Source organism: Hylobates moloch, unplaced genomic scaffold, assembly GCF_009828535.3.
Source record: "Hylobates moloch isolate HMO894 unplaced genomic scaffold, HMol_V3 SCAFFOLD_18, whole genome shotgun sequence".
In the NCBI taxonomy this organism is placed as follows: Eukaryota; Metazoa; Chordata; class Mammalia; order Primates; family Hylobatidae; genus Hylobates; species Hylobates moloch.
This window is the reverse complement of record NW_026652293.1, coordinates 31,899,982-31,926,536: the sequence shown is the minus strand read 5'-3', so window position 1 is coordinate 31,926,536 and position 26,555 is coordinate 31,899,982. Positions and strand designations below refer to the sequence as shown.

The following is a 26,555-nucleotide window of genomic DNA, read 5'->3' as shown; positions in this document are numbered from 1 at the left end:
TCTTAATCTTCTGCTATGTCTTTCATAAATACATATATGTCCTTGTCTCTCCAAAGTCCCTGCAATATCATGAGATTATAGGAAATAAGTTGTCTCCTTGGTGTACACAATCTAATAGAATTATGGATTTGTATGTGTGTGTATTTCTGGATTTGGCTGTGGAACATGGAAAAATAGAAAGGAAGAAATCCAATTAGGGTCAAAGAGTGGTTTCGTGCAATTATAAAAATACTGATACTATGTGAAGACCATTGAAATTCTTCTCCAGTTGCAAGCATCAGCGTAATTGATTTGTTTGGGTAAAAATTCTAAGTGTCAAGGTAGAGATGAGTGAGTTACTCTTTTACTGCAGTTAATCCAGAGAAATTTCCTGAAGGAGATAGACAGGGAAACCTAAGAAAATTTTGAAATAAAAAAATACAAGGACCTGGTGGGTTGGAAAGGGGGGGAAGGAGTTGAAACAGGGCAGAGAGGAGAAAGGGGACAAGGTTTGGGGACAGGAATGGGACAGATGTTGTGGACCTTGTGTTTTGCTCGGGATTTGGAACTAGGGTTCTGGTATGATGATAAGTTTTCCTTCTTTGCAAAGTAAAACCCAGATGGCTAAATTTAATTCCACTTGGAGCCACTGGTGATTCACCCAAGCTCAGGTGCACCCACATACAGCTGGCGTCAGCGCTGTGTGCTTTCCAGGCTGAGCTTGCCTCAGCCCCGCTTCCTGCATGGAACAAGAGGGGAAAACCAGACTGGTAACCTTGACCCTTCTGTGTCTCTGTCTGCAGCATCCTGGCCACTGCGGGAACCCACTTCAATACTCATGTGGACCTGAGGACCCTCCGGGCTGTGCGTGTCCTGCGGCCCTTGAAGCTCGTGTCAGGGATACCTAGTGAGCATTCTTTCTGCCATTCTTTCTGCTCTGCTAAGAACTTTTCTTGATGTGTCCTCAGCTGGATCCAGGTCTAAGGGAATTTGGGATAAACAAACAATATTCCTCCTGGGAGGAAGCCTCAGTGGTAATAAATAGTGAAGATGGAGCAATCTGGGGTAACATTTTACTTTACATTTAACTTTTTGCAAATATAAAAGATAATAGAAAATCTTTACAGAAAATGTGGAAAGTAAAGAAAACAACAAAAAAGAAAAGTGCTCTTTATCTTATCACTCAGAAATCACTTTTGTTAAAATTTCAGTATTTTTCATTTTTCCCCTGTGCATTTTAATATAATTGAAATCATTATGTATATTGTAGTTGTATATTCTGAAATAAGTATTTTATTTTCCTAACCTTAAAAATTCTTGGCTGGGTGCAGTGGCTCATGCCTGTAATCCCAGCACCTGGGAGGCTGAGGCGGGCGGATTGCTTGAGTTCAGGAAGAGTTCGAGACCAGTCTGGGCAACATGGTGAAACCCTGTCTCCACAAAAAATAAAAAATCAGCTGAGCATGGTGGCTCACACCTGTAACCCCAACACTTTGGGAGGCTGAGGCAGGCGGATTGCTTGAGTTCAGGAGGAGTTTGAGACCAGCCTGGGCAACATGGTGAAACTCCATCTCCACAAAAAATACAAAAAAGTAAAAAAATTGTAGCTGAGCATGGCGGCTCACTCCTGTAGTCAGGAAGCTGAGGTGGGAGGATCACTTGGGCCTGGGAGGCCAAGGCTGCAGTGAGCCAAGATCACGCCACTGCACTCCAGCCTTGGCGACAGACCGACACTCTGTCTCAAAACAAAAAAATTCTTATATGTGTTATGATTTATTTAGCCATTTTTATGTTTTATGTTGCTGGATGGCATAAAAAATAAAAATAGGCTATTTCCAGTTTTTCTCCAACTATAAATGTGCTGCAACAAACACCTTTTTACTTAAATCTTTATTCAAATCTCTGACTGTTTTCTTGGCTAGAATCCTAGAAGTGCAATGTGTGGGTCAAAGGATATAGTATTTTCTCAATAGTGCTTGTACTAATTGTGTTTCCCCAACAGGGACTGAGAATTGGGTCTGAGATAGAGTGAATGGGAAGATGAACTTTGTCCCAGCTCTTGAAGGATTTACAGCCTAGCAGAGCTGGGCCTAATTTCCTTTAGGAAAGGAGCACATTCTAATAAATTAATCTATCAGAGGCAGAAGGCAGCATGGATGAAACCAATGAGGGAATGAAACTAATCCTGCCCTATCAGATGGTGCTGAGGGACTGCTGCATTGGTCATTCTCTGTCCTTCCTTCTAGGCCTGCAGATTGTGTTGAAGTCCATCATGAAGGCCATGGTACCTCTTCTGCAGATTGGCCTTCTGCTCTTCTTTGCCATCCTGATGTTTGCTATCATTGGCTTGGAGTTCTACAGTGGGAAGTTACATCGAGCATGCTTCATGAACAATTCAGGTAGGGTCGTTCTTTTCTGTCTTCTCCTTTTCCCTTCTCCCCTCTGTTAACTGGGGTAATTTCAGGGCACTTGGGGGCTCATTGGAAAAGTATGTCCTATTCCGACCCTGGAATTAGAATCAGAAGCTTCTAGTCAGCAGCCTTTTGAGGCACAGTTAACTGAGACTAGAGATCCTCACTTGACATTAATTTTGCAAAGCAAATACGTAGTTGGAAGATTTCAAATAGATGGTCTTGGCTCCCCTATCCCATGGTCAAGGGCCATGAGCGTGAACTTGAAAAGCCATCTGTCTGAGCCAGGCATAGTGGCACCCACCTGTAGTTCCAGCTACTCCCTGGAGGCTTGGGCAAGAGGATTGTTGAAGCCCGGGAGTTTGAGGCCAGCCTGGACAACTAGTATCTCTCTGTCCCTATCTCTCTGTCTACAAAAAAAAAGCGCCACCTCTCTGAATATCTGAATCAATACCCCTTGACTCTTTGTAAAGCAGCCTCTGACTGAATAAAGAAGTACTTTTTGTGTAGTGGCCTCTCTGGCCCACAGGCTGGTGAGATCTAGGAGTCCAGAGTCAGAGTTGGGTCCCTCCGGATCTGCAGAGACATTTTCCCTTCATGATCCTTCTCACCATCTTCTCGCTCTCTGTTTTGACCCACACGTGGTGTGGAAGAACTGAAGGAGCTCTGAGCTTGGTTTGCAAGTGTGCTTGGGAGATTGTTAGGGTACACAACCCCAAATTCTCATATCTTTGTATTTCATTTGTTCTTTTCAAGTTGAGTTGAGTATCCTACGAGGAAAGGAGATGGGAGGCAGGCTGAAGAATTCCAAATAGGTACCATGCTTTTTATGAAAAGAACCTTAAAAGAACATCTTCCATCTTGGATTTCTATTTTTTATTTTTATCTTCTATTCAAAACCAGGAATCCATGCTGGAAAAACAAGGAGTTAAACCCCCCTAAAAGGACCATAGTTTATAACTGTCCCCAAGAAACCCAGGAAGAACTCAGGGCTCATCCTGGAGTCTGAAGCCAGAAAACTTCACTTTGCCTTTTCCTCGAAGTGTGCCATGTGATTCAGTCCTCTTAATTCCTGTGGTACTTCAGGTGAGGGTAGAGGATGAAGCTTGCAGAGAGCAGGGGACCATATGGAGGAGAGGCTCCATTTTCAGGAGACTGGGAAACATTGGATTGAACACATGATATGTGAGCTGGGAGATGCAGAGAGGCCAGGGAGGAGAGGGAGCCTGAGACAACAAAGGGCAGGCCTCTTTCCATGGGGAATGGAATTGCTTGCCTGTGGCTCCTGGGGTCATTTCCAGCTCATGTGAAACACCATGTGATTTATCTCCTACTCTCCAAATGTGTCTGCAGGTATTCTAGAAGGATTTGACCCTCCTCACCCATGTGGTGTGCAGGGCTGCCCAGCTGGTTATGAATGCAAGGACTGGATCGGCCCCAATGATGGGATCACCCAGTTTGATAACATCCTTTTTGCTGTGCTGACTGTCTTCCAGTGCATCACCATGGAAGGGTGGACCACCGTGCTGTACAATGTGAGTAGAGCTGGTGGGGACCGGGAAGGAGGAGGGAAGAACCCTGGATGGAGGCTTCTGTGGTTGTTTGGCCTGGCTAGTCTGGGGACAGGGAGGGCTGTGGATATAGGTGTATTGGGGTGGGAGGTGAAGACACAACTGGGATAAGCCTTAGCAGTTCATAACCCTCTTTTGTCTGGCCTCTTGCTAAGTACAAGTACACAGCTTCTTAATACGATTAGGAAATTACATCCTATGTTGGATAGGTAAACAAATTAGTTAAGTCAGATCAACTTAATAGTTACAGAATATGTTGGTTGGATATGGTGGTGAGGTATAGTGAAGGGTACTAATGTATAATACTGGCTGCCCAGTAGAATTAGCTGGAAACTTAAAAAATTTTATCACCCCCTCAGGATCTGGGAGAATTTACTAAAAAAGAACAAAAAGAAAAGAAAAAAAAATTATACCAACTGGGCTCCATCCCAAACCAATTAAGTAGGAATATTTAGGGGTGAAGGTCATTTTAGAAAAGTCATTGACTTTTCTAAAAAGCTTCCTATCTGATTCTTGTATGTAGCCAGTGTCAAGAACTACTGCATTACACACACATAAAAAGCATGCTTAATTGTGAGATTCACCAGGGATGCTTGTTGAAAATTCAGATTCATAGGCCCCTTCTCTGGAGATTCTAATTTTGTGTAGCTTTGTATAGCTAGTGAGCTGTGCTTTTTTCAAGTGCCCTGGTGATTCATATGATCAGACATGTTGAGAAGGTTCTGAGTTTGTCTAGCTGCCTGTCAGGGATGTTGGGGATTCCTGCATGGGGACAGAAGGTAGGGTGATCATGAAGTCTCTTCCACCTTCCAGAGTCTAATTTTAATAAGTTATCAAAGGCTTGGTGCAGACTCTATGCTCAAAAATGAGAGTGAGTTGAGGTATGTGGTTTGATGTACATAGATCCTAGGTGGGTAAAGCAGTTTGGGCAGGTACTTTTGAAGGACTGTACCCTTACCTGCATTCAGCCAGCCCACCCCAAAACAGTAACTTTGGAAGGATCATCCCTCTTATGTACGCTCCCACCGTCTGCCTTTACCTTAAGGTGCCCTCTGTTTCCTTCAGTTCTTCTCTAGATCTTTTTAGCCTGATTCTATCTGTATAAAACTTATTAGGTGGAACATAAGGTGGCTCATACAAAGCACCCTTTAGAAAGAGCTTTGGATACAATTTACACTGGAGGGAAAGGAAATGCTGTTTCTCAGAAGAAACTCGACTAGACTATAATGCCCAAAGAGCAAGGATTGTGTAAGGCCTGTACAAGGAAGTACTTAGTAGAGGTCCATTGCTAACCTGGATCCATTCCCATATAGGATGAGCAAGGCAGGACTGAAGCTTTGCAGAAAATAGTCACTGGCTATTATGCTAAAGCTCTAAAGGGCAGTGAAGAAGTCCCAAGGACCAGCTTACACCCAGCAAGCCCAGGGATGAAGTGTGACCCAGAAAGCCCTAGAGGACACTCTGCAGTTCTCACCAGCTGTGGGAGGCAGCAGGAAGGAGGGGAGGGAGGCAAGGTTGATGCGTGCAGTCACTCCTCATTTGAGATGTAAAGGTTGTCTTGAGGCCATGCCACTCAAATTAGCCAGGTGCCTCTAGGAATTGCAGCACTGACCCTGTAGTGGCTGGTGTCACATGTAGGGCTTTGAGAGTGATGCATTTCAATTATATGTGTAGACTCACCTAAGTGATGTGATAAATGCATTGAAAGCCTGAAAGGAGAAGTGTTGCATTTGAGGATACAGGCATGATTGTTGGTCCTCTTTAGCCAAGATTCAGATGGTACTGAGAGGAGAAGGAGCACAGCTGAAGAACCACTCATTATTTTTTCTTCATTAGTTTCTTTGTTCATTCCTTCATTCTTTCAGTGTTTATTAACTGAGCATCTATTACATGCCAAGCACTGTCCTAGGCACTAGGAAAATGGGGAGAAAAAGATGCCATGATTCCTGCTATCATAGTGCTCTCTTCACATCCCTATCTCTCTCCAGTTACCTGTCAACCATAGGTTTAGAAGTTACACACAGGCAGAGATCTTGCTCCTCTCTCTAGTTTTGCTCACTAAGGAGGGAAGGAGGGAGGGAGGAGATCAAGTTGCAGATACTGTGAAACCTTTTATTGCATGGGTGTCCAGGGCCCATAGACTCACATACTCTGACTTCCAGCCTGTCAGTCATTGAACTTGAGTTTACTGAAGGCCTCCTGCTATTCTGATGGCTGGATTTAGGGCTAAGGGGACTGTCACCCAAAGACTGTCTACCTGTTTGGACTGTCTGCTACCTGTTTGGACTGTTCCTACACACACACACACACACACACACACACACACACACACACACACTTGCATACACTGGTTGGTTGCATACCACGAAGTTAACTATGAACGACTAGTCAGCTTAGTATTATAAATACATGTATACATATATGTGTGTGTGTTTCTGCATATAGAAAAATGACTCACTAAGCATCACCACAACCACCACCGATAAGATGCAAATATAAATATAACTGTATTGATTTTCCTTTCTACCACTCCTCATTCTGGGAAGGCCCAGTTCACCCAGATGCTGAATTTGTTCATGAAGAGCACTAAGAGAGAGGGATCCCCTATTTCCCAGCCCTATGCACCTTCTATTCAGTGGTGCAACAAACATGTAAGATTTATTGTTGTTAGTTACATCCAAACCAGTAGGAGAATCTTCAGGTTTACCCAGTAGGAAGAAGCTCTCAAGCATGTGGGCTCAGTTTAACCTTTTTATATACAATGTAAATGCTTCCCTCATATTTGCCTCCCTTTTCTGTAGCACAGACTCTTCCTAGATGCCTCCCTATGACCTTGTGTTGCTCTGCCATTGATTACTATTAACTTCATTTGCATGTGGCTTTTCTCATTATAATGAATTGTAAGGGAGAGGGTTCCCATTGTCAGGGCAACCTGGAGTCACCTGTGCTTCATTTAGTCTCTATCCAAATGTCAACTGCTTGGTCAAACTCCAACTATATTCTTGGCTTCCTTCCCTCCTCTGGTGGAAGGAATGCAAAACTGTCTACAGTTCTGACTGTTGCTACCTGTTTGCACTGTCTCTCCCAAAGGTCTCCTCGACTTGCAAACTCTCTTCTTTACTTATTTCTCCTAACCTGATAAGTATGTCTTCCACAGTACAATGTGTGGAAGAGCATTCTGATCAATGCTCTTCATTCAACAAATGTTACTGTGGCTCACTAACCCTCTTCACCTGGACTGGAGGTGGCTGAGAGAAGTGACTTTATTCTGATTCCGATCTTAGTCTTATTTCTCTTTGTCATTATAGTTTTATGTTATCTGCTGATTCAGTTAGCTCTTTTATTGTATCAGGACTAATTCCCAGATTGCAGAGGTTCCCAGTCCCTGTCTGCAGTTACTCACATCTTTGCTCTTGAAGTCTAGTATGTTTCATTGTATTTCTGTAATTGGAGTTATTTCTCTTCTTTTTTTTTTTTTTTGAGACAGAGTCTCGCTCTGTCGCCCAGGCTGGAGTGCAGTGGCGCAATCTCTGCTCACTGCAAGCTCCGCCTCCCGGGTTCACGCCATTCTCCTGCCTCAGCCTCTCCGAGTAGCTGGGACTACAGGCGCCTGCCACCACTCCCGGCTAATTTTTTTTGTATTTTTAGTAGAGACGGGGTTTCACCGTGGTCTCGATCTCCTGACCTCGTGATCCGCCTGCCTCGGCCTCCCAAAGTGCTGGGATTACAAGCGTGAGCCACGGCGCCCGGCCTATTTCTCTTCTTACTTACTGTTGATAAACTCATGTAGAGGCAGAAATTTCTTGGAGGTGTACTGTTTCTGCAGCTTTGCAGGTATGCTTTCCGCATCTGTTGTGACTACTTAAGATGCTCCAAGCTGCTATGGTGGAAGGGGTTTTTATGGACCTCATTGGCTTTTGGCAAGAAGAGGCAACTTAAAGTCTGGGTGCTTTCTGAGAGTCTTCCCAACTCCTCAGAAACCTTTTGGTCTATCAACAATTACTGTGGCTCTCTTTTAAGTTGCCTTTTCACAGCTGCATATAGTCAGGATTTATTGAATGGTTAACAGCTATTCACTTTCTGTCTCACTGAGATTTTGCTTTATGGTCATCTATGAGCATGGTGAGACATAACATCCATCTCGCAGTTGATGAAAAACTACCATTCTCTTTATGAAGTTCCTCTGATTTTGTGGTATCTACAGAGAATGCTTTGGATTCTGAGATCCATGAGACTAGGGAATGTGGGTTCCATCTTTGCTTCAGTCTTTTCCTACCACCTCCTCCACATTATGGTAGAACTACTCAAAACTAATTTGACAAATGGGTGGCAGGAGTCTATGATTATCTTATGGTGCTAGAGTGATAAGATGAACCAATTGACCTAGGATCAGGTGTATAGTTCCTAAAATTTGTAGACACTGTAATTGTGAGTGGTATTGTAGATACTGTAAGTGTTACTGTAATTGTAATTGGTATCCAGGATCAGTCATGCTCTGGAATAAACTGTTTCCCCCGACAACCCCATCTGGACTGCCCTGTTCTTATGTCCTTGCATGAGTCTGGGATCCTGTAATATAGGTGATACTTGGAATTGGATACTAGTATCTGTTCATCTGTTACTTATCCATAGAGGGATTGGTAAGTGGATCTTGGAAGTTACTGTTCTTTTTCCCATGACAGCTGGAGGTGAGGTGTGTGTGCTTAGTGAGGAGCTATGATAACTTCCTTTTAATTGGCAGAACATCTTGCTTGTCAGGCTTTTCATGGAAAGGAGAGAGTAGAGGGAGAGGGAAACTCTTTCCTGAACTCATAGTAAAGGCTTTTCCCCTCTGTTTACATTCATACATAAGTATAGATTCGTTCACTAATTTATTCACCAAATAGTTTTTAAGTGGCTATTATGTGCCAAATACTGTTCTAGATGTTGGTGATACAGTAGAGAGTAAAACATAGGAAAGTCCCTGCCCTCATGGAACTTATATTCTAGTGGGAAAATGCATATAGAACATAAGGAAAACGTGGTATATCAGATAGTGATAGATGCTGTGGAGAAAAAAATGTGGGGAAATGGAGAACTTGGTTGCAATTTTAAATGGAGATGTCAGGAGGACCACGTTGAGAAGATGGCATTCAAACAAAGACTTGAAGTGGGTGGGTGAGGGAGTGGGCCATGTGGTTATCTGGGGGAAGAGTCTCCTGAGTCTGGGCCAGCAAGTGCAGAGATCCTGAGATGGGGACAGCCTGGGTGTATTTGAAGAACAGCAAAGAGCACAGTGGGTTGGATTGCAGTGAGTGAGGTGGAAAGCAGGAGATGGAATAGTCAGTCAGATCATGTGGAGCGCTGAAGGCCATTATACAGACTCTGGTTTTTACTCTGAGTGAGATGGGAAAGCAATGGAGGGTTTTGCGGAAAGGAGTGACAAGACCTGACTTGTGTTTGAAAAAGGATCACTCCACCTCCTTTGGTAGAGCAAAAGTAGAAACAGGGAGTCAAATCAAGGTTATGGCAAGGATATAAAAAAAATGATAGAGGCTTGGGCCAGGGAGGTAGCAGTGGAGGAAGTGAAAAGTGGTTGGATTCTGCATATATTTTTAAGTAGAGCTCATGGGATTCTTCGATGGATTGAATATGAGTTTGGGAGAAAGCAGCAAGAAGAGTTGCCATTAACTAAGCTGGGGAAGAACACAGGTAAAGTATGTTGGGAGGAAGAGGAGAATGAGTTTGGATGTGTTAAATTTGCCATGCTCATTTGATACGGTAGTATAGGGAAGGAGGTGAATAAATGAGTTCATGGTAGAAGGCTTGGCTGGAGAAATAAATTTGGGAATTTTCAGTGTATAGATGGTAAAGTATTGAGACTGGCCGAAACCACCAAGGAAGTGAATATAGACAGGGAAGAGAGGAGATTCCAGGACTGAGTTCTGATGTTAAGGTGAAGAGAAAAACGGTTACAGCAAAGAAGACTGAGAAGGAGCAGTAGGGAGGTGAGAGGAAAATTGGAAACCTGGTGTCCTGGGGCCAAGTGAAGAGCGCGCTGCAGAGGGAGAAAGTAGAGGATGATCAAGTCAGTTCTGTGAAGAAGTGTTTTTCCTATCATATGATTATTCAGTTAAAAAAGGTTATTACTAGAGTATCTTGCTAATAATTTCTTGGTCATTTGTATAAATTCATCCACAGATTCTCTTGAATTCACATTCATATTTACTCTTTCAAAGACTTTTATCTATATGCTTTGCTTATTTAAATCGAATGCTTCAGATGGGTCAAGGAAGGTGAAGGCTAAGAACTACTGAATGCCAGGAGCAGTTTGAGTGGAGTAGGAAGGATTTCAGAAAGCAATGGAAACAGCATGGAAGAAATACCACTTACATGCTGATGGGAATGATCCATTTGAGATAAAAATTATTGTTGATGAAGGAGAGGGAGGAGAATTGGTGGAGCGACTTCCTTGAACAGGTGTGTGTGTGGTGTGGGGAGGTCTAGACCACAGATGTAGGGCTTGGCTTAGATAGGAGCTCTAATCATCCATTCATAGTACTAGGAGTAGAGGAAGAACAAGTGGCTGCAGAGGCTGGTACGTGGGTAGATGTGGTGTTGGAATCTTGTAGAAATTCTCTTCCTATTGCTTCTATTTTCTCAATGAAAGAGGAAGTAAGGTCATCAGCTGAGGGTGGGAGGAGGAAAATGTTGAAAGTTTGAGGAGAAGGTATAACATAGTTTTCCAGAAGACTGAGGGAGTAAGTGGAGTAGGAAATGCATTGGGTTGCTGGGCAGCTTTATGGACTCACTTGGAGTTAGTTGTGATGAAGTTCAAGTGAGACCAGTGAGCCTGGTGTGTTTTCCTCTGGTCATTCAGGGGAATCTCAGGTGGGAAGCAGGTGGAGATTTGGCTTTTATAAGAATAGTTTTTCCAGGTGAGCACAATAAAATGAGAGAAGATCAAGAGAGTGACTATAACATAGCCATGGAATTTGAGCTGGATAAAGAGCAAAGAGGTGGGGGAGAAACCGTGAAAAGGGAGGAGAGTACGTGGATTATAGACCCTTTTTGAAATGTGACTCTTAGGGCCGGACGCGGCGGCTCACGCCTGTAATCCCAGCACTTTGGGAGGCCGAGGCGGGAGGATCACTAGGTCAGGAGATCGAGACCATCCTGGCTAACACGGTGAAACCCCGTCTCTACTAAAAATATAAAAAATTACCGGGCACAGTGGCGGGCGCCTGTAGTCCCAGCTACTCAGGAGGCTGAGGCAGGAGAATGGTGTGAACCCAGGAGGCGGAGCTTGCAGTTAGCCTAGATAACGCCACTGCAGTCCGGCCTGGGTGAAAGAGCGAGACTCCGTCTCAAGAAAAAAAAGAAAGAAAGAAATGTGACTCTTGAATCTGCTGGACAAATTCAGTCTGTGGAGTAAGTTGAGAAACCTGTCTCACTGCATAGAAGTAGGGAGTGGGTTTTGAAACCAAATGTTCTGATTTCTAATTTGATGCTCGCACTGCCCCCAGTGGAAGGAGAGTGAGTGTGTGCATGTGCCGCACATGTGCAGAGTAAGCTGTGACTCTGGGCGCCGGCGCACCGCTGGGCCCTCTGTGGCACCGCTCCCAGGGTGTCTGGTCCTGTTTCAGCTCAATTCAGAATGTGAACTTGGGCAACATTTGGGGACTGAAACCCACCAGGCCCGCCCACCTACCTCACTAGCATTGTACTCTGTCATCTTGGTTTCCTCCTCAGAGTGTCTGTCTCTTTTTTTAAACACACTTACGTTGCAGCTTCTGATGCTGACTTTGGCAGCCTGTTCTCCTGTTAATACTTGTCCTCTCTAAACCCTACAGTGCCTTCTTCTTGGACCCTGTCTGCTGGGCTGGGAGCCTGTGGTCCACAGCCTTCTCCCCACCGCTCCCTCCCTGGGAAGAAACCGGCGTTTTCTTTCTCACACTTACTATTTTCCCATCCATAGCTGTCTCCACCCTGAAGTTATTCCTACTCATTGCATTTCTGTCTTGGTTTGTCAAACCAGGATGCCATCATGTTTGGGATTTATTCCAAATGTGCTAAGTGTGCCTCTTGATCTGGTGCCTGAATTTCACACCACAAACCAGGCCAGTCTCCTAGTCTTTTGTCTGTGCATAGCCATTAGGCTGGCTCAGGGTTCCTTTCCTTTTTGTTTCATTTACTCTAATATGCGGTTTAATTTCTAATCCATGGCCAAAGGCCTCAGGTGCCTGATGTGTCACGCAGCTCTGGGCTATGATCTTTCTGTTCTTAGGCAACACCAGGCCTTAGGACTGAGGGGCAGAAATTAGCTGGAGGTGGTGCGTTGGTGACTCAATGGCTGTTTCAGGTACTTTTCACTCTGGGATCCAAATGCTGACAGAATCTCAGCCAGGTGGGGATGGCACAATGCCAGTATATGGCACACTAGGAAAGCCAAGAAGCCTTTATTCACTGTTCCTCAATTCATTATTCACTCGAAAACTTATAAGCAATTTTTTTTCATGCCCCTCAGAGTGTGGTCCATCTTGGAATCATCCAGGGGCAATTATTGTAATTGCAGATTCCCGGGCCCTGCCCCAGATCTGGCGGGCCAGCATCTCTAGAGGTAGGAGGAAGGAATCTGTATTTTCAGCAAGCTCCTATGTGATTCTGAGGCCACACTGAAGGTTGAGAACCACTGTTCTACATCAATGTAATTGCCAGGCAGTAAGAGGGTGACATGGCACATAAATGGGAGAGTACTGAAGAAAAAGGCACACTTCTGCCTTCAGGCTGCATGCCTACTATGTGAATTTCCATGAGGTCATGCTTTATTCAGTGTTTGCCTAACGTAAAGTGATTGACACATGGTGGGCTCTCAGAAAGTAGTTAATTTATGGACTTAGGTCTAGAAGGGGCAATAAGTCAGGTGCATGGGTACATACATATACTTGTAACAACAGGGCAAACTAAATATAGCGAATAATTGGGAGATATACAAGCAGAGATCTCTGGGAGGATTGAGGAGAGAGTGGATAATTTAAAGTGAGCTGCTGAGCCTGGCTTGGTGGTTCACACCTGTAGTCCCAGCTACTTGGAAGGCTGAGGCAGGAGGATCTCTTGAGTCCAGGAGTTCAAGGCCGCAGTATGCTATGATTGACCTATGAATCATAGGTCAGCCTGGGCAACATAGTGAGACCCCATCTCTAAAAATAAAATAAAATAAAGTAAGCTTCTGGACAGCCCATGTAGAAATGTGCAAGCTGGTGAACTCAAGGGGAGCCCATGATACTGGATTGTAGCCTGTTGGACAAAGATGTCAGAGCTCTTGACAACACATCAAAGGCATCATTTACCCACTGGGCACTTAGATGCTACTTTATATTTTTACCTTCCTTTAGGGACAAGACTCAGAAACTGACTTGAAAGTTAGTTTGCCCAACACTTTTGGTGGGAGGGAAGGGTTGGATGTACTAACTTTCCCTTAACCATCCTCTCCTTAGCTGGTCCTCATTCCATGCCTGTTGAAAACAATATGCGTAGATTTACAGACCTTTGCCTGCCTCCAGTTCCCTATGTTGCAGTTAGATGTCAGCTGTTTTGCCACAGCGAAGCTTCAGCTGCAGCCTTCCCTGTTGATTGACACGTGTGCCCTCAATTACACCTCAGTTCCCTCCCAAAGAGGAGGGAAGGATTGAACAGGATCCTTTCTCCTTTAAGGTGCCAGGTACTAGGGGCCCCATTTACACTTCTGGAGAGCTATTTTAAAAGGGATTCCTGAGAACCTCCACTCTCCACTGCCTTCCACCTTGAGCCCCATTGTCTGTCCACAAGAGGAAATAGGATTTTGTGCACTCATGGGGAGGCAGAGTAGTGGAGTTAATTACAGAAAAAAGATACTGTATTTGACTGATGAGTACAGCTTTGGTTTATCATCTGCACTGGAATATCTCTGATGTTCTGAGAAATCACAATACTCAAATCAGATAAAGAAGCCACAGTGACAGGACCAATGCCAGAGGACCTGGGGTATCTTCTGACTTTTGTCCCCTCAGCTTCTCCTAGTGCCCCTTTTCTTGAGAAGCAGTGACCCAAGGCGGGGCCCTTCCTTCCAGTGTGCCATCTTTCTCACCCCAGGAGCTGGTGGGTGGGTCGCAGCACCTGTGATAGAGAGGACCACTTGAATTTCTGTCCTCCTGAGGGTGCCTTGCACCCACCCCTCCCTCCCACTCACCCCACTCACCATCCCCAAGCCATGGCCTTCACTCCGAACCCGGGACTTGTCAGCTGGTATCTGTGGATGGGCTTTGATGGCATCTATAAAATTTGTTGCAAGTTTTGTTTTTAAAATATATCTTTTAACTACCACATTTTCTTGAATCCAAGATGCCATTGATTATATACGCTATCAAAAATTGACTCTTTGGGAGGCCGAGGCGGGCGGATCACGAGGTCAGGAGATCAAGACCACAGTGAAACCCCGTCTCTACTAAAAATACAAAAAAATTAGCCGGGCGTGGTGGCGGGCGCCTGTAGTCCCAGCTACTCGGAGAGGCTGAGGCAGGAGAATGGCGTGAACCCGGGAGGCAGAGCTTGCAGTGAGCCGAGATCGCGCCACTGCACTCCAGCCTGGGCGACAGAGCAAGACTCCGTCTCAAAAAAAAAAAAAAAATTGAATAATTCTGTTAATAAATTTAAGCATTATTAAATGTTGTCGGGGGAAAAGCCACTGCTTTCTGTGCATTATGTATTCATATATTCTGAGTTACAAAACCTTTCACTTTAAAGAAAGGTATATTGTAGAATTGAGGAAATAGAAAATGAAGGAATAAAACTAATTTCAAAAAGCCACATGTAATCCATGTGTTATACAAATTTTCACACTTGAAGACCACCCGCGGTCACACTGGCTTAATTCTTTTCTTTGTGGAGACCTTGGAGTCAAGCTCCCTTTGCTATCTCTGCATTTATTTGAGCTTTGTGTAAATGTGGTATTGATTAGAAAGCTTCTAGTTCTGTGTTAGTCTTTTTAAAAGAATCAGGCCCCAGCTTGTTTGCTTTTATAAAGTGATGTAAGTGATCACACTATTACCTTTCTGTATGATTCAAGATTTTCTCAATACTGTGAAACTAAAATAAAATACAAAAATAAGCTGGATGCCAAAGCTGATTCAAGACTGCAATAGTCATCTGTAACCCTGGTTTCAAATTTTTATCTTCCAGAAAACAACCTCCTGTTTTGAGTGATATTGAATAAATGTTCTGTATTATTAATATATTTATATTAAATATATACAATATATTTATGCCAGAAGATGTCCCATTTTTCTGTTTTATGCATGGATGTTCTGATAAAAGTTTTATTTGAAAAAAGTGATTTCTAATGCCAAAGGTGCTATAACATAGTTGTTAGGAATCCTGGTCTCACTTTACCATCTATGTGACTTTGGGAATTTACTTAATCTCTGTGCCTTTATTTTCCTATCAGTAATGTGAAGATAATTATGGTACCCACCTCACTGAGTTGTTGTAAGAAGTAAGGTAACATGGATAAAGCCTTTGACACATGTCTGGCACATAGCACTCATGAGAAATTATTAGTTGAAAAGTTTTGAAAACCATCTAGGATAGACAAAGCGTCTTCTTCCATTGGCCCACTGTATAAACCTGCTCCTCTCAGACTGGTCCTTCCTGTCTCTCAGTCTAGCCACTTTGCACTTTCCATTTGCATCATTACCAACCTTGAGTGTACATTCTTGGAATTACCTCCAAAACTGATGTCGCCTTCTCCGCAGAGCCTTCTCTGACTATCCCTGAGAAATTCAAAAGAGAGGAGATGCTTCGCTGAGCCTTCTCCCCTAGACCTAAATGTTATTAGCATTCCTTCCCAGATTCTCCTGTATCATTCATCGTCTTCTAGGTGTTTACGTCCCTTTTCCTTATTACATGTTCTGTCTCCTGGCATCAACCACAGTCCCCTAGACATGGCTAAGTGTTCGGTAAATATCCATTGATGGATTGATTTCACAGAGTGGCTGTCGGAACTCACCAAAGATGCCATGGCTTCCAGACTGCGAGGCTGTCGGGAGAGGCAGCACAGGTTCTGCTCTCAGAGTGAGCTGCTGTCCGCAGGGACTATGGCTGCTGCAGCCTCTGCTTGTCCTGCCTCACTCCAGCTCAGCTCCCTCCTCCTGTGACTGGTAGAGGGGGGAAAAAACAATGAAAAGTAGGGGAAAGGTAATTTATTTCAGTGTTTACAGAGGGTTTGCGTGTAATTAGCAGTTTACTTCTGTGACGCAGCTGGCCTCCTCAGCTTGGAACCTGACTTTGAAATGCTCTTAAAGAGACCCATACCTAGGCAATCTGAGGGGTGCTGGGGACTTGGGAAGAGAATGAAGAAAAACGTCATGCCCTGTCTTTGGTGATGATGCTTGACCAAAGACAGCCCCTAAAGTGAAGACTCTCTTGTTCCTTCTTTCCCCAACCCTGCCATGCGTGCACGCATGCACACACACACACACACACACACAAACACACTTTTGTTTCTTGAGTCATATTCTGTTAGTGAATCCACCTTCGACTTAGACCTTTTACAAGGTACATTTTTTTTAACCTTTTGTTCACATCAAAGCTTGGGCTTTGATATCTTTACTGGGGATAGGGGAACAGTCACTGGATCCCCTCCTGCCATGAGCCCCATGATTGCAGGCAAAACACAGTTCTCCTCTTTGTAAGTATTGAATAGATGAATAAATAAATGTGCATCAGTCTTTTCATCAGTAATAGGGGGGTAATACTGCCTGCTATTTCTACCTTGAAAGTTTTATAGCAACTACGTGAGAAAAAGTATATGAAAGTGCTTTGAAAAAGACATTCAGCCCTCACTATATGAATGTACTGTTTTTATGACTTTTTGCTGCTATGAGCTGTGGACTTATAAACTCAATTTTGCTAAGGGAGCAGTTTTTTTGTGCTTATTCAGAGTGGGTGTCTGGTTGCTTCTGGAGCATGTAAGACAAATTCTCCTAACATATTTTCTGCCTCTTAGCATCAGTTTGTTGTGTTTGTTCTGTGTTGTGAGTGTGCTCAGGTCCTGTGATCTTGGTTAGAAATACAGTATTTATATTTTGTACATATTGAAAAACATACCTATATTTGGTGCAAAAGTGGCACTTTAAATTTAATAGTTCTTGCTAACTTGCATAACCTGTGAATAACTGGTGAAACCTACGTTGCAGTTGCTTCCAAATTCAAACATGTTTCAGAACGTTTTTTTTTTTCTTTTTGAGATGGAGTCTCGCTCTGTCACCCAGGCTGGAGTGCAGTGGCATGATCTCGGGCTCACTGCAACTTCCTCCTCTCGGGTTCAAGCAGTTCTTCTGCCTCAGCCTTCTAAGTAGCTGGGACTACAGGCACCCACCACCATGCCCAGCTAATTTTTGTATTTTTAGTAGAGACGGGGTTTCGCCATATTGGCCAGGCTGGTTTCGAACTCCTGACCTTGTGATCTCCCCGCCTCAGCCTCCCAAAGTGCTGGGATTACAGGTGTGAGTTACCGTGCCTGGCCAAGGACATCTTAACCTTTGCAAGTGTTAGGGTAGACCTGACATTCATCTGTGGCAGTGTTCCTGAATGGGCTGGGGCTGAGCCCATGAGAGAGTCTATACCAGAATAGCATAATGGAAAAATAATGGCAATGTAGTTTTCAATGAAACTAAATTTGTTCAACTTGAAACTGGATTTAAACATTGAAAATGTTAGTGTCCTTTCCTGGCAAAATAAAAAGTTAAGAACATCATTGCAAGCATAGATATTTTTGTTTTTGTTTTGTGAAAATTTTGTGATCTGTGAAGGCTAAAAATTTATGCTGATATATATTTTATCTATGTAATAGATATAATAGGTAAATATATTAATATAATTATATAATTTACTTGCAAATGCATAATATTGCTATTAGCAGCTTGAGTTTTCTTTTCCATTCTAGTGATACTGAGATTTTTACATTAATTTTAAGAGAAACTGGTAGTCATTTATGTAACCTGTCATTGAAGAATGAGTATTTTAGAAAACCACATAGGCTGGTATAGTGAATACCATTTCTAAGAATAAAGTAGTATCAGGCATTGGGTTATATTCAGAAGACCTGTGTTTCGGCCAAGTGTTTCACCTAGGCTGGAGTGCAGTGGTATGATCTTGGCTTACTGCAACCTCTACCTCCCAGGTTCAAGTGATTCTTGTGCCTTAGCCTCCTGAGTAGCTAGGATCACAGGACCCTGCTACCATGCCAGACTAATTTTTGTATTTTAATAGAGACGGGGTTTCACCATGTTGGCCGGGCTGGTCTTGAACTCCTGACTGCAAGTGATCCACCTGCCATGGTTTCCCAAAGTGCTGGGATTACAGGTGTGAGCCACCACACCTGGCTGCAAGTTTTGTTTCTTACCCATCCTTCCTGACTCTGCCATGATATTAGGCAAGTCATGTGACCTCAGTTTGACTCATTTTCCACTTCTATTAATTAGGAGCACCAATTCAGTACTTGGTTCATACAATGGTTGTAAGAATTAAAGAAAAATGTATGTGTGAGAGTGCTTTGTGCATCAAGATGTGCCTTATGAAGTTAAGGTATTATAAAAATCCTTTAAAGTTATGAACATTCATGTTAGGAAGATTTCTACTACTGAGATTTACAATACAGGTTTTTCACATATCATTTTTAAACATGTTTTGACAGATACGGTCAATGGTATCCCTCGGAAGAAAAGTAGAATGTATATTCAGAATATTGTTAGGATATTTCTCTTTCCTTTGTGCTCAAAGCATCCTAATATCATGACCTTTTCAAGTGTTTTCTTGATATGAAACAAAGCTGCCACTGCCTGAGTAGTTTGTATAAAAACATCAGATTTCTAGGTGAAGCAGAAAAGAAAGGGAGTGTGGAGCTTGATTCCTTCCCCAGGGGTCTCTATGGTGCCATCCTTGAATGAATGATCAAGATGTGTCCCCCACTGCCTCTGAAGGTACTTCTCGTGGCTGTCACCAGCTGCCTTGACAATTTGGAAGGAAAGGCAGGCCCAAAGGGCAGCAGGCACATGCATACCCAGGTGATCACACCTGCCTCATTCCCTGCACACATTTAAGCTTTTGGCAGCACATGTTCCCCAGGCAGAGGGCTAGCGTAGTCAGCAAGGCTGCCACATCTCTGTCACAAGCTTCCCTTTCTCCTAGTGTTTTCAGCAGGCCTGTATCTCTCCACCATCCTCCTCTTCCCAGGTCTCCCACTCTCCTCTCTCTGTGACAGGTTCTTTTTCCTTGGCAGATTGCACTGGAATGGTGTGACAGTCCCTCAGGGATCATGCCACCCGCACAAGCTGGGGAGGAATAGCAGAGAGGCATCCGTGGCTGGCCAGGTCACCGAGATAACACTCCCCACAGACGAGGGTATCCAGGGCTCCTGGGACTGCAGATTCCATTCCCTCATTGAGCCAGGAGCCTTGGTCTACCCTGTAGGAACTCAGTCCACCCAGGAACACTAAACTTGCCTGCCTGCCACTTGGCGCTACTATAAGCAGCTGTACCTATCAGCACACCATGCCTGGGAAGGTGACCGCAGAGAGTAATTGCCAGTGTTTAGTCTGTGTGTGCATGTGGGTGACAGAGCAAGAAGGAAGGTACGGACCTCTCTTTTATATCCAGGTTATTTATTGCAGTTGTCTTACGACTTCCATTTAGAGCTAAATAAACTGCAAAGTAGGTTATTTAAACTGGATCTTGGGTGCCTTTAGCAAGTGGAGAAGTGGGCGGTGAGAAGGGAGAAAGATGGGAGATTGGGCCGGAGAGATTGAGAGAAAGGGGCCAAAAGAAACACAACGTGGCTTATTTTCCTCCCCTTGGTAGTGGAAGGCATGGTGTGCTATGGCTCACAGACAGAGATCCCCTTTGCTGGGGGATCTTGAAGAGCTTTCTGTCTCAGGCTTTTGGGAAGCAGCCTCCTGTGGACATATCTTGTTTTTACAATTTATAAATAAAAAACTAAGGCACAGCCTAGGAGTGCAGATTGCACAAAGCCTACAGTTACCTACTCCACCTGGAGGGGTAGCTCCCCACTTCTTTGCCTGCTTGCCATGGTCACATGCCCCCTCCACCTGCCTTGGCCTTGTGCAGCCTAATAGAGGGCAGATGTATAAGGAAGAATGTCGTTGGGGCATTTGATCGTCACCCTGTCCAAATGAGGTTTCAGGGAGTCTCATCTCCAGACAGTAGTCTTCCACCCACCATGTACTTGTGTGTGTGTGTGTGTGTGTGTGTGTGTGTGTGTGTGTGTGTGTACACACACATATTTAAGCTCAGATGCCCTGCAGGCCCAGGGAGCTCTTTGTCAAGAGACTCTTGGTCCATCCAGATCACTCATGAATTCTCTTTTGTACAGACTTGATAAAGGTGTTTCTTGAGTACCAGAAGTACTGTACATAATTCATAACACGAAGCAAGATAAAGTAGAAAGAACAAGAAAAGATAATAACTGGGGAATTAAAAGTTTCCAACGTTGTTAGAAGCTGGGAGAGTGAGTCAGCAGTACATATGTCCTTAGGGAGAGCTTTGCACAGGGCTGGTTTTGGGGTAGGGGCCTAGGCATCCAAAAAAGGAGGAAGGAGATGCTCAGGAGGAGCAGAAATAGGGATGTGGAGGAGAAGGGGCTGAGGGCAGGGAGCATGGGTGCAGATTGCAAGTGGGGGTGAATTCTAGCTCTGTCATGCCTCCTCCCCTCCCTCTGAAGGAAAGAGATATCCTGGGGCCTTAATCATCTCCTTATCTCTCATTCCTTTCCTGGTTTAATTAAATTTCTGTTCTAATTCGGAAGAGCTTGCATGTTCTCGACTGCTGTGGCAACCAATCTCTTTTATGAGACCCACCCTGGCACTCAGAGGAGTTTATCACCTCCATGGGACTTGGACCCTCTGTAGCTTTTGCCATCATGGTCAGTTCTGTAGTGAGCAGAGGTGGATTTGAGAGGAGAAAGGGGCTCCCTTATTATTGTCAAAGTCATCTTGTTTACAATGGCTTCAGTCTGCCCCTTCCCCTTCTTCACCAGGGAGTGAAGCCTTTTCTATCCATGTATATTTTTTGTCTTTCGCATTGTGTTACCTCTCCTCTCCCAGGACAAAACACACTTCGTTGGGATCTCTTTGAATGTTAAATAATACCGAAAAGAGAGATGAAAGACAGGAAACGTGGATAAACGTACCATCGGCATTCCTCTTACACGTACTGTGTGCCAGGCACAGTACTGGGCACTCTACACGTGTGACTGCCTTGAAGGTGATGGATTGGTCCTCATTTGATAAATGATGCACTGTATTAGTCCGTTTTCTTGCTGCTATAAAGACATACCTGAGACTGGGCAATTTACAAATGGAAGAGATTTAATTGGACTTACAGTTCCACATGGCTGGGGGAGGCCTCACAATCATGGCGGAAGGCATGGAGGAGCAAGTCACATTTTATGCAGATGGCAGCAGGCAAAATAAGAGCTTGTACAGAAAAACTCCCATTTTTTAAATAATCAGACCTTGTGAGACTCATTCACTATCACAAGAACAGCCCAGGAAAGACCTGCCCCCATAATTCAATCACCTCCCACCGGCTTCCTCCCACAACACCTGGGAATTGTGGGAGTTACAATTCAAGATGAGATTTGGGTGGGGACACAGCCAAACTATATCAGGCGCTTCAGGCTCACAGAGGTTAAAGGATCCTCCCAAGGTCATACAGCTATTAAGGTAGAAAGTCCAACTGGAACCTTGTCTTGTGAGCTAGAAAAGCCCAGGTTGTCCCCACTACTCCCTTTTAGAGGAGGATGTGAGAGGAGATGGATGAATGATTTCATCAATTCACTTCAACTTAACGGACATGCCAAACGTTGGAGTGCTGACCAATTACCAGGGCCTGTGTTAGGCATTGGATGGTGGAAGGGCTTTTGCTTCTGCCCTCAGGGAGACAAGACATGCTTGTGTTCAGTGCATGCCTTGAGGAAGTGTTATGGTCCCTTTAAGCATTATGGACCCACTGCTGTGGGGTATAAAGGCAGTGGCCGTGTTCTGTCTGAGGTAGCCAAGAAAGGCTTCATAGAGAAACCTTGTAGAGATAGAATTTCACCAGGGGGAGAGGGAGATCAGGACCTGGGCAGAAGCGTGGTGGAGGTATGACATTTGTGTGCCGTGTTGAGGAAGTGGCCACAATAAAGGAGTTGGGGTGGAAAATGCCTGGAGATGAGACTGGGGAAGAGATTGGGGGTGAGTGATAAAGGACTGAGTGTCCATTAATGACTACAGAGTTCCTTCTATCAGGGAAATCGTCTCATTACTTGAAATTATCAATGACTTATCCGTACATCTTTTTGTCTGACACTGTCCTTGTTCAGTGCCCCCAGGGCTCAAATGTGGGAATTAGTCTGATGAACCAGAGTTCATCCCTTTCATGCCTCCTTTGGTCTTTTATCGTGGCCCATGTAGCCCTGATAATCTGTCCTCAGACTGCTCTTCTGTCTTACTTCATGCCCTTGCCTCCTCCATTGACTGTGTTCCCTCCACCATGACTGCTAGCTGTCTAGGCTCTTTCTTGCTTCCTGGCTGTGGCCACACTGTTTCTGCCATTTTTTTTTAATTTCTAAATTTTGTTTTAAGTTCAGGGGTATATGTGCAGGATGTGCATGCAGGTTTGTTACACAGGTAAACGTATGCCATGGTGATTTGCTACACAGGTTATCCCATCACCCAGATACCAAGCCCAGCATCCACTAGCTGTTCTTCCTGAGCCTCTCCCCGCTCCCTGCTCTTGCCCTCCGATAGGCCCCAGTGTGTGTTGTTCCCCCCTCCCATGTATCCGTGTGTTCTCATCATTTAGCTCTCACTTATAAGTGAGAACATGGGGTATTTGGTTTTCCGTCCTTGTGTTAGTTTGCTAAGGATAACAGTCTCCAGCTCCATCCATGTCTCTGCAAAGGATATGATCTCATTCCTTTTTATGGCTGCAGAGTATTCCATGGTGTATATGTACCACATTTGCTTTATCCAGTCTATCATTGATGGGCATTTAGGTTGATTCCATGTCTTTGTATTCTTCATCTGGCCAATGCCTACTGATCCTTCAAGCTTCATCTTAACTGCTACTTCCTTAGAGAGCACTCTCCTAATCCCAATCTAAATTGAGTGCTTTTGGTGTAAGTTTTTAAATTGCAATCTTATTTCCTTCATAGCACTTATCACCTCTTGTGTGTGTATTTGTGTGACCATTTATTAAGTTTCTGCTCTGTTAACTACACTGTAAACTCTGTGGGTGCAGGGATGTCTACTATTTCATGACTATTTCCAGAACCTTGCATATTGTGTGGCGTGTAGTAGATGCTTAGTAAAAAATCTGGTGAATTACTGGATGGATGGAGTAATAAATTAGTGAATGATATAGGATCAAGCTATCAGCAGGGAATATTCTTATGCTCGGTGAAAACATAAAGCCTATGTTAAATGAGGCAAATTTGCTGGTATTTCCAATTGCATTTTTTTAATTCAACAAATATTTGTTGAGCACTGATTATAGCTAGGCATTGTGCTAGGAGTTAGGGATATAGTGAAGAACAAGCAAAATACGTCCACCTGGAATTCATATTCTAGTGTGGTGATATCTATTAAACAATTTAAAAAATAAGTGTATACTGTCAGGTAGTGATGAGTCATATGAAGACAAAGCAAAGGAAGGGGCAGAGAATGTTGCGGGGAGGCAGTATGCTTCAGATGAGGTGGTCTGGGAAGGAGGTGATATCTGAGCAGAAATCTGCAGAAGTGGGAGGGAAGGCCCTGGGATATCTGTGGAAGCGCATTCTGGATGGAGAGCCAGCAAGTGCAGTGACCCATAGTGGTTGCTTGGCAGGTTGAGGGAGTGTCCAATAGGCCAGGGAGGCTTGAGCACTCTGAGGGGCAAGAGGTCAGAGACAGGGTCAGGGCTAGATCAGGTTGAGCTTCGTTGACTGTAATTAGGAGTTTGGATTTTACTCTGAGTGTGATGGGAAGTCTTTGAGGTGCTTTGAACAGGTGAGGTAGAAGATCTGATATATGCTGAAAGATCACTCTATCTGCTGTATGGAGAACTGGCCATGGCAGAGTAAGAGTGGAGGCAGGCAGCTGGCAGTGGTGGTGCAGCCTGGAATGGCTGTGCTGGTGGGGCTGAGCAGTGATTAGATTGGGATGTGTTTTGAAGCTGGAGCTGGCAGGACTTGTTAATGGGTTGAATGTGGGGTAGGAGAGATGGGAGAGATCAAGGAGGGCTCTTCAGCTACATTAATCTGTTAATAGTGGTGCCATCTACCAAGATAGGGGAGCTGAGAGAAGGGGCAGGATGGTTGGGCAAGGTCAAGAGTTGAGCTGGGGGCATGTTAAATTGCAGTGGCCTAATTGATGTTTATGAAATAGCCCAGTTAGAGATGTCATAAGAAGTAAGTAGCTGGACATCTGAGTCTGGAGCTGGGTCAGGGCAAGAGATAGATACTTGAGAAACATTAATTTATTAATGGTGTTTTGAATCATGAGATTGACTGATGTCCGTTAGTCTTGAAGAAGGCATAGACAGAGAAGAGGACCAAAGACTTAACTCTGAGAAACTACAGCATAATGTGTATTAGCACTGCAGTAGGTCTATTACTAAGGCCCTGAGAACTTGATCATCTTCTCTTGGGGCTATTTCTTCTGGAATTGAGCCCAAATTTAGTGTTGTTGCTCCTTTTAGGAAGTTATCATGACAGGGGCTACTTTGCCATAGGGGATGAAAATAGGAATTCCCACTACCACCCCATGGGCTAGCTGCAGGTGCAGGGCAGGTAGAGATTCAGGTGTGGAGGGAGCTCTGCAGTCTGAGTCTGTTCTGTTTTGGTTCATTTTCCTTTTGTCTGCTGTTCTTCTCCTGTGAAAATTATTTTCCCTCAAGCTGATGTTTTTAAAGCTTGAATTTTATTTCTGTAACTGTACTCCTTTTCATTCTACAAACCTTTATGGAGGGCCTGCCATGTGCTAGACACTGCTCAGAACTGCTAAGTGCTGGGATGCTCCCTTTCCAAACACACGGCTCCTCCCCGTGATTCTTTTCCTGCTCAAAGCCATCTGTTCTCTCCCACCTGGTCCTCATTTTATTGATGGCTATTACATCATCCACCTGTCCATCATTTTTCATACCTCTTATATCATTATTAGATGTTCTAGCTACCAAGTCTTGGAACCAGTCTTCCCATTTTGTCTTACAACCCACATTTAACTCATCAGTAGCTCCTTTGGCTCTATATTCAATATTTATCCAGAATCTGCCTACCAGTCCTGACCTCCAGCGCTGCACCCTGGTCTAAGCCACCACCATCTCTTGCCTGAGTTAGTGCAGTCTCTCCCTGATTGCATCATTGCCCCACTTCAGATCATACTTATGATCCTGGCAATGTAAATCAGACCATGTCCCCACTCTGAACAGAACCCTCCAGTAGCTCCTCCTCCCTCGCTGAGTAAAAGCCAGAGCCCTTGCAAGGGTCTGCAGGGCCCTCCGTGATCTGCTCTTCCACTGCCTTCTGCTTCTTCCCTTGATCTGCTCCAGCGCAGTAGCCCTCTTGCTGCAGATGACATGTTGGGCATGCTCCTGCCTTGGATGGAACCTTGCTACCATGGGTCTTGCTGGAACATTCTTCCCAGTTATCAGGGTGGGCTCACTCTTTCCCGTCCTCTGGTCTTTACTCGGTGAGTTCTTTCCTGACCATCCTATTTAAAATTGAACCTCCTCCTTCCCAGTACTCTCTTAACTCCCTTTCAGATGTATTTCTCTCTAGAGAGCTTATCACTAGCAACCACAATATATACTTTGCCCATTTATTTTGTCTATTGGCTAAGTGAGCCCACCAGAGTACAAGCTTCATGAGGGCAGGACTTTTGTCTCACACACTGCTGCAAACAGTTGATGCTCGGGTTAATACCTGGCAGAAGATAAGTACAGATTGAGTTACTTCTCATTGGAAATGCTTGGGACAAGAAGTGTTTCAGATTTAGGATTTTTTCAGGTTTTGGAATATTTGTATTATATTGGTTGAGCATCCCAAATCCAAAAATGTGAAATCGGAAATGCTCCAATAAGCATTTCTTGGGGCATCATGTTGGTTCTTAAAAAGTTGTGGATTTTGAAACATTTCAGATTTCAGATTTTTGGATTTGGGATGCTCAACCTGTATTTAATAAATATTTGCTGAATGAATAAATGACAGAACATGAGTTCATGGGATGGGAGGGTGGTCAATGCACTGTATTTGTTCTAGTTACTGTTACTCCCATAGCCTTTGCACTAGGCCCTTTGGTGACCAGTGGGCCGCATTTGTGAGATGGTTGGCTGCCATTAGGGACCTAAGCTGTGCTCTCAGAATAGCATTGCCACACTAGAAGCCAGTTGGCCTTAGCAGGGTTGAACCATTTGCTGGGATGTCCTTAGTATCATTAGGCAAACTGATCATCCAAGGTTTACGGTTAGATGAATCCACAAAAGAGCTCATTGAGATTGTATTAATAAAAGCAACCATTCATTGAGTCCACAAGATCCATAT

The 26,555-nt window shown here is 44.2% G+C and overlaps 1 protein-coding gene across 1 annotated transcript in view; it reads left to right on the top strand.

Annotated features, from left to right (window-relative positions):
* The window catches only part of CACNA1E (calcium voltage-gated channel subunit alpha1 E), a 432,299-nt gene that overhangs the window by 194,460 nt on the left and 211,284 nt on the right, over positions 1–26,555 (top strand). Inside the window, exons 7-9 of the mRNA XM_058430474.1 lie at positions 783–886; positions 2,226–2,378; positions 3,744–3,925. Of these exons, the coding sequence (XP_058286457.1) occupies positions 783–886; positions 2,226–2,378; positions 3,744–3,925 (439 nt within the window). The remainder of the gene's footprint in view (positions 1–782; positions 887–2,225; positions 2,379–3,743; positions 3,926–26,555) is intronic.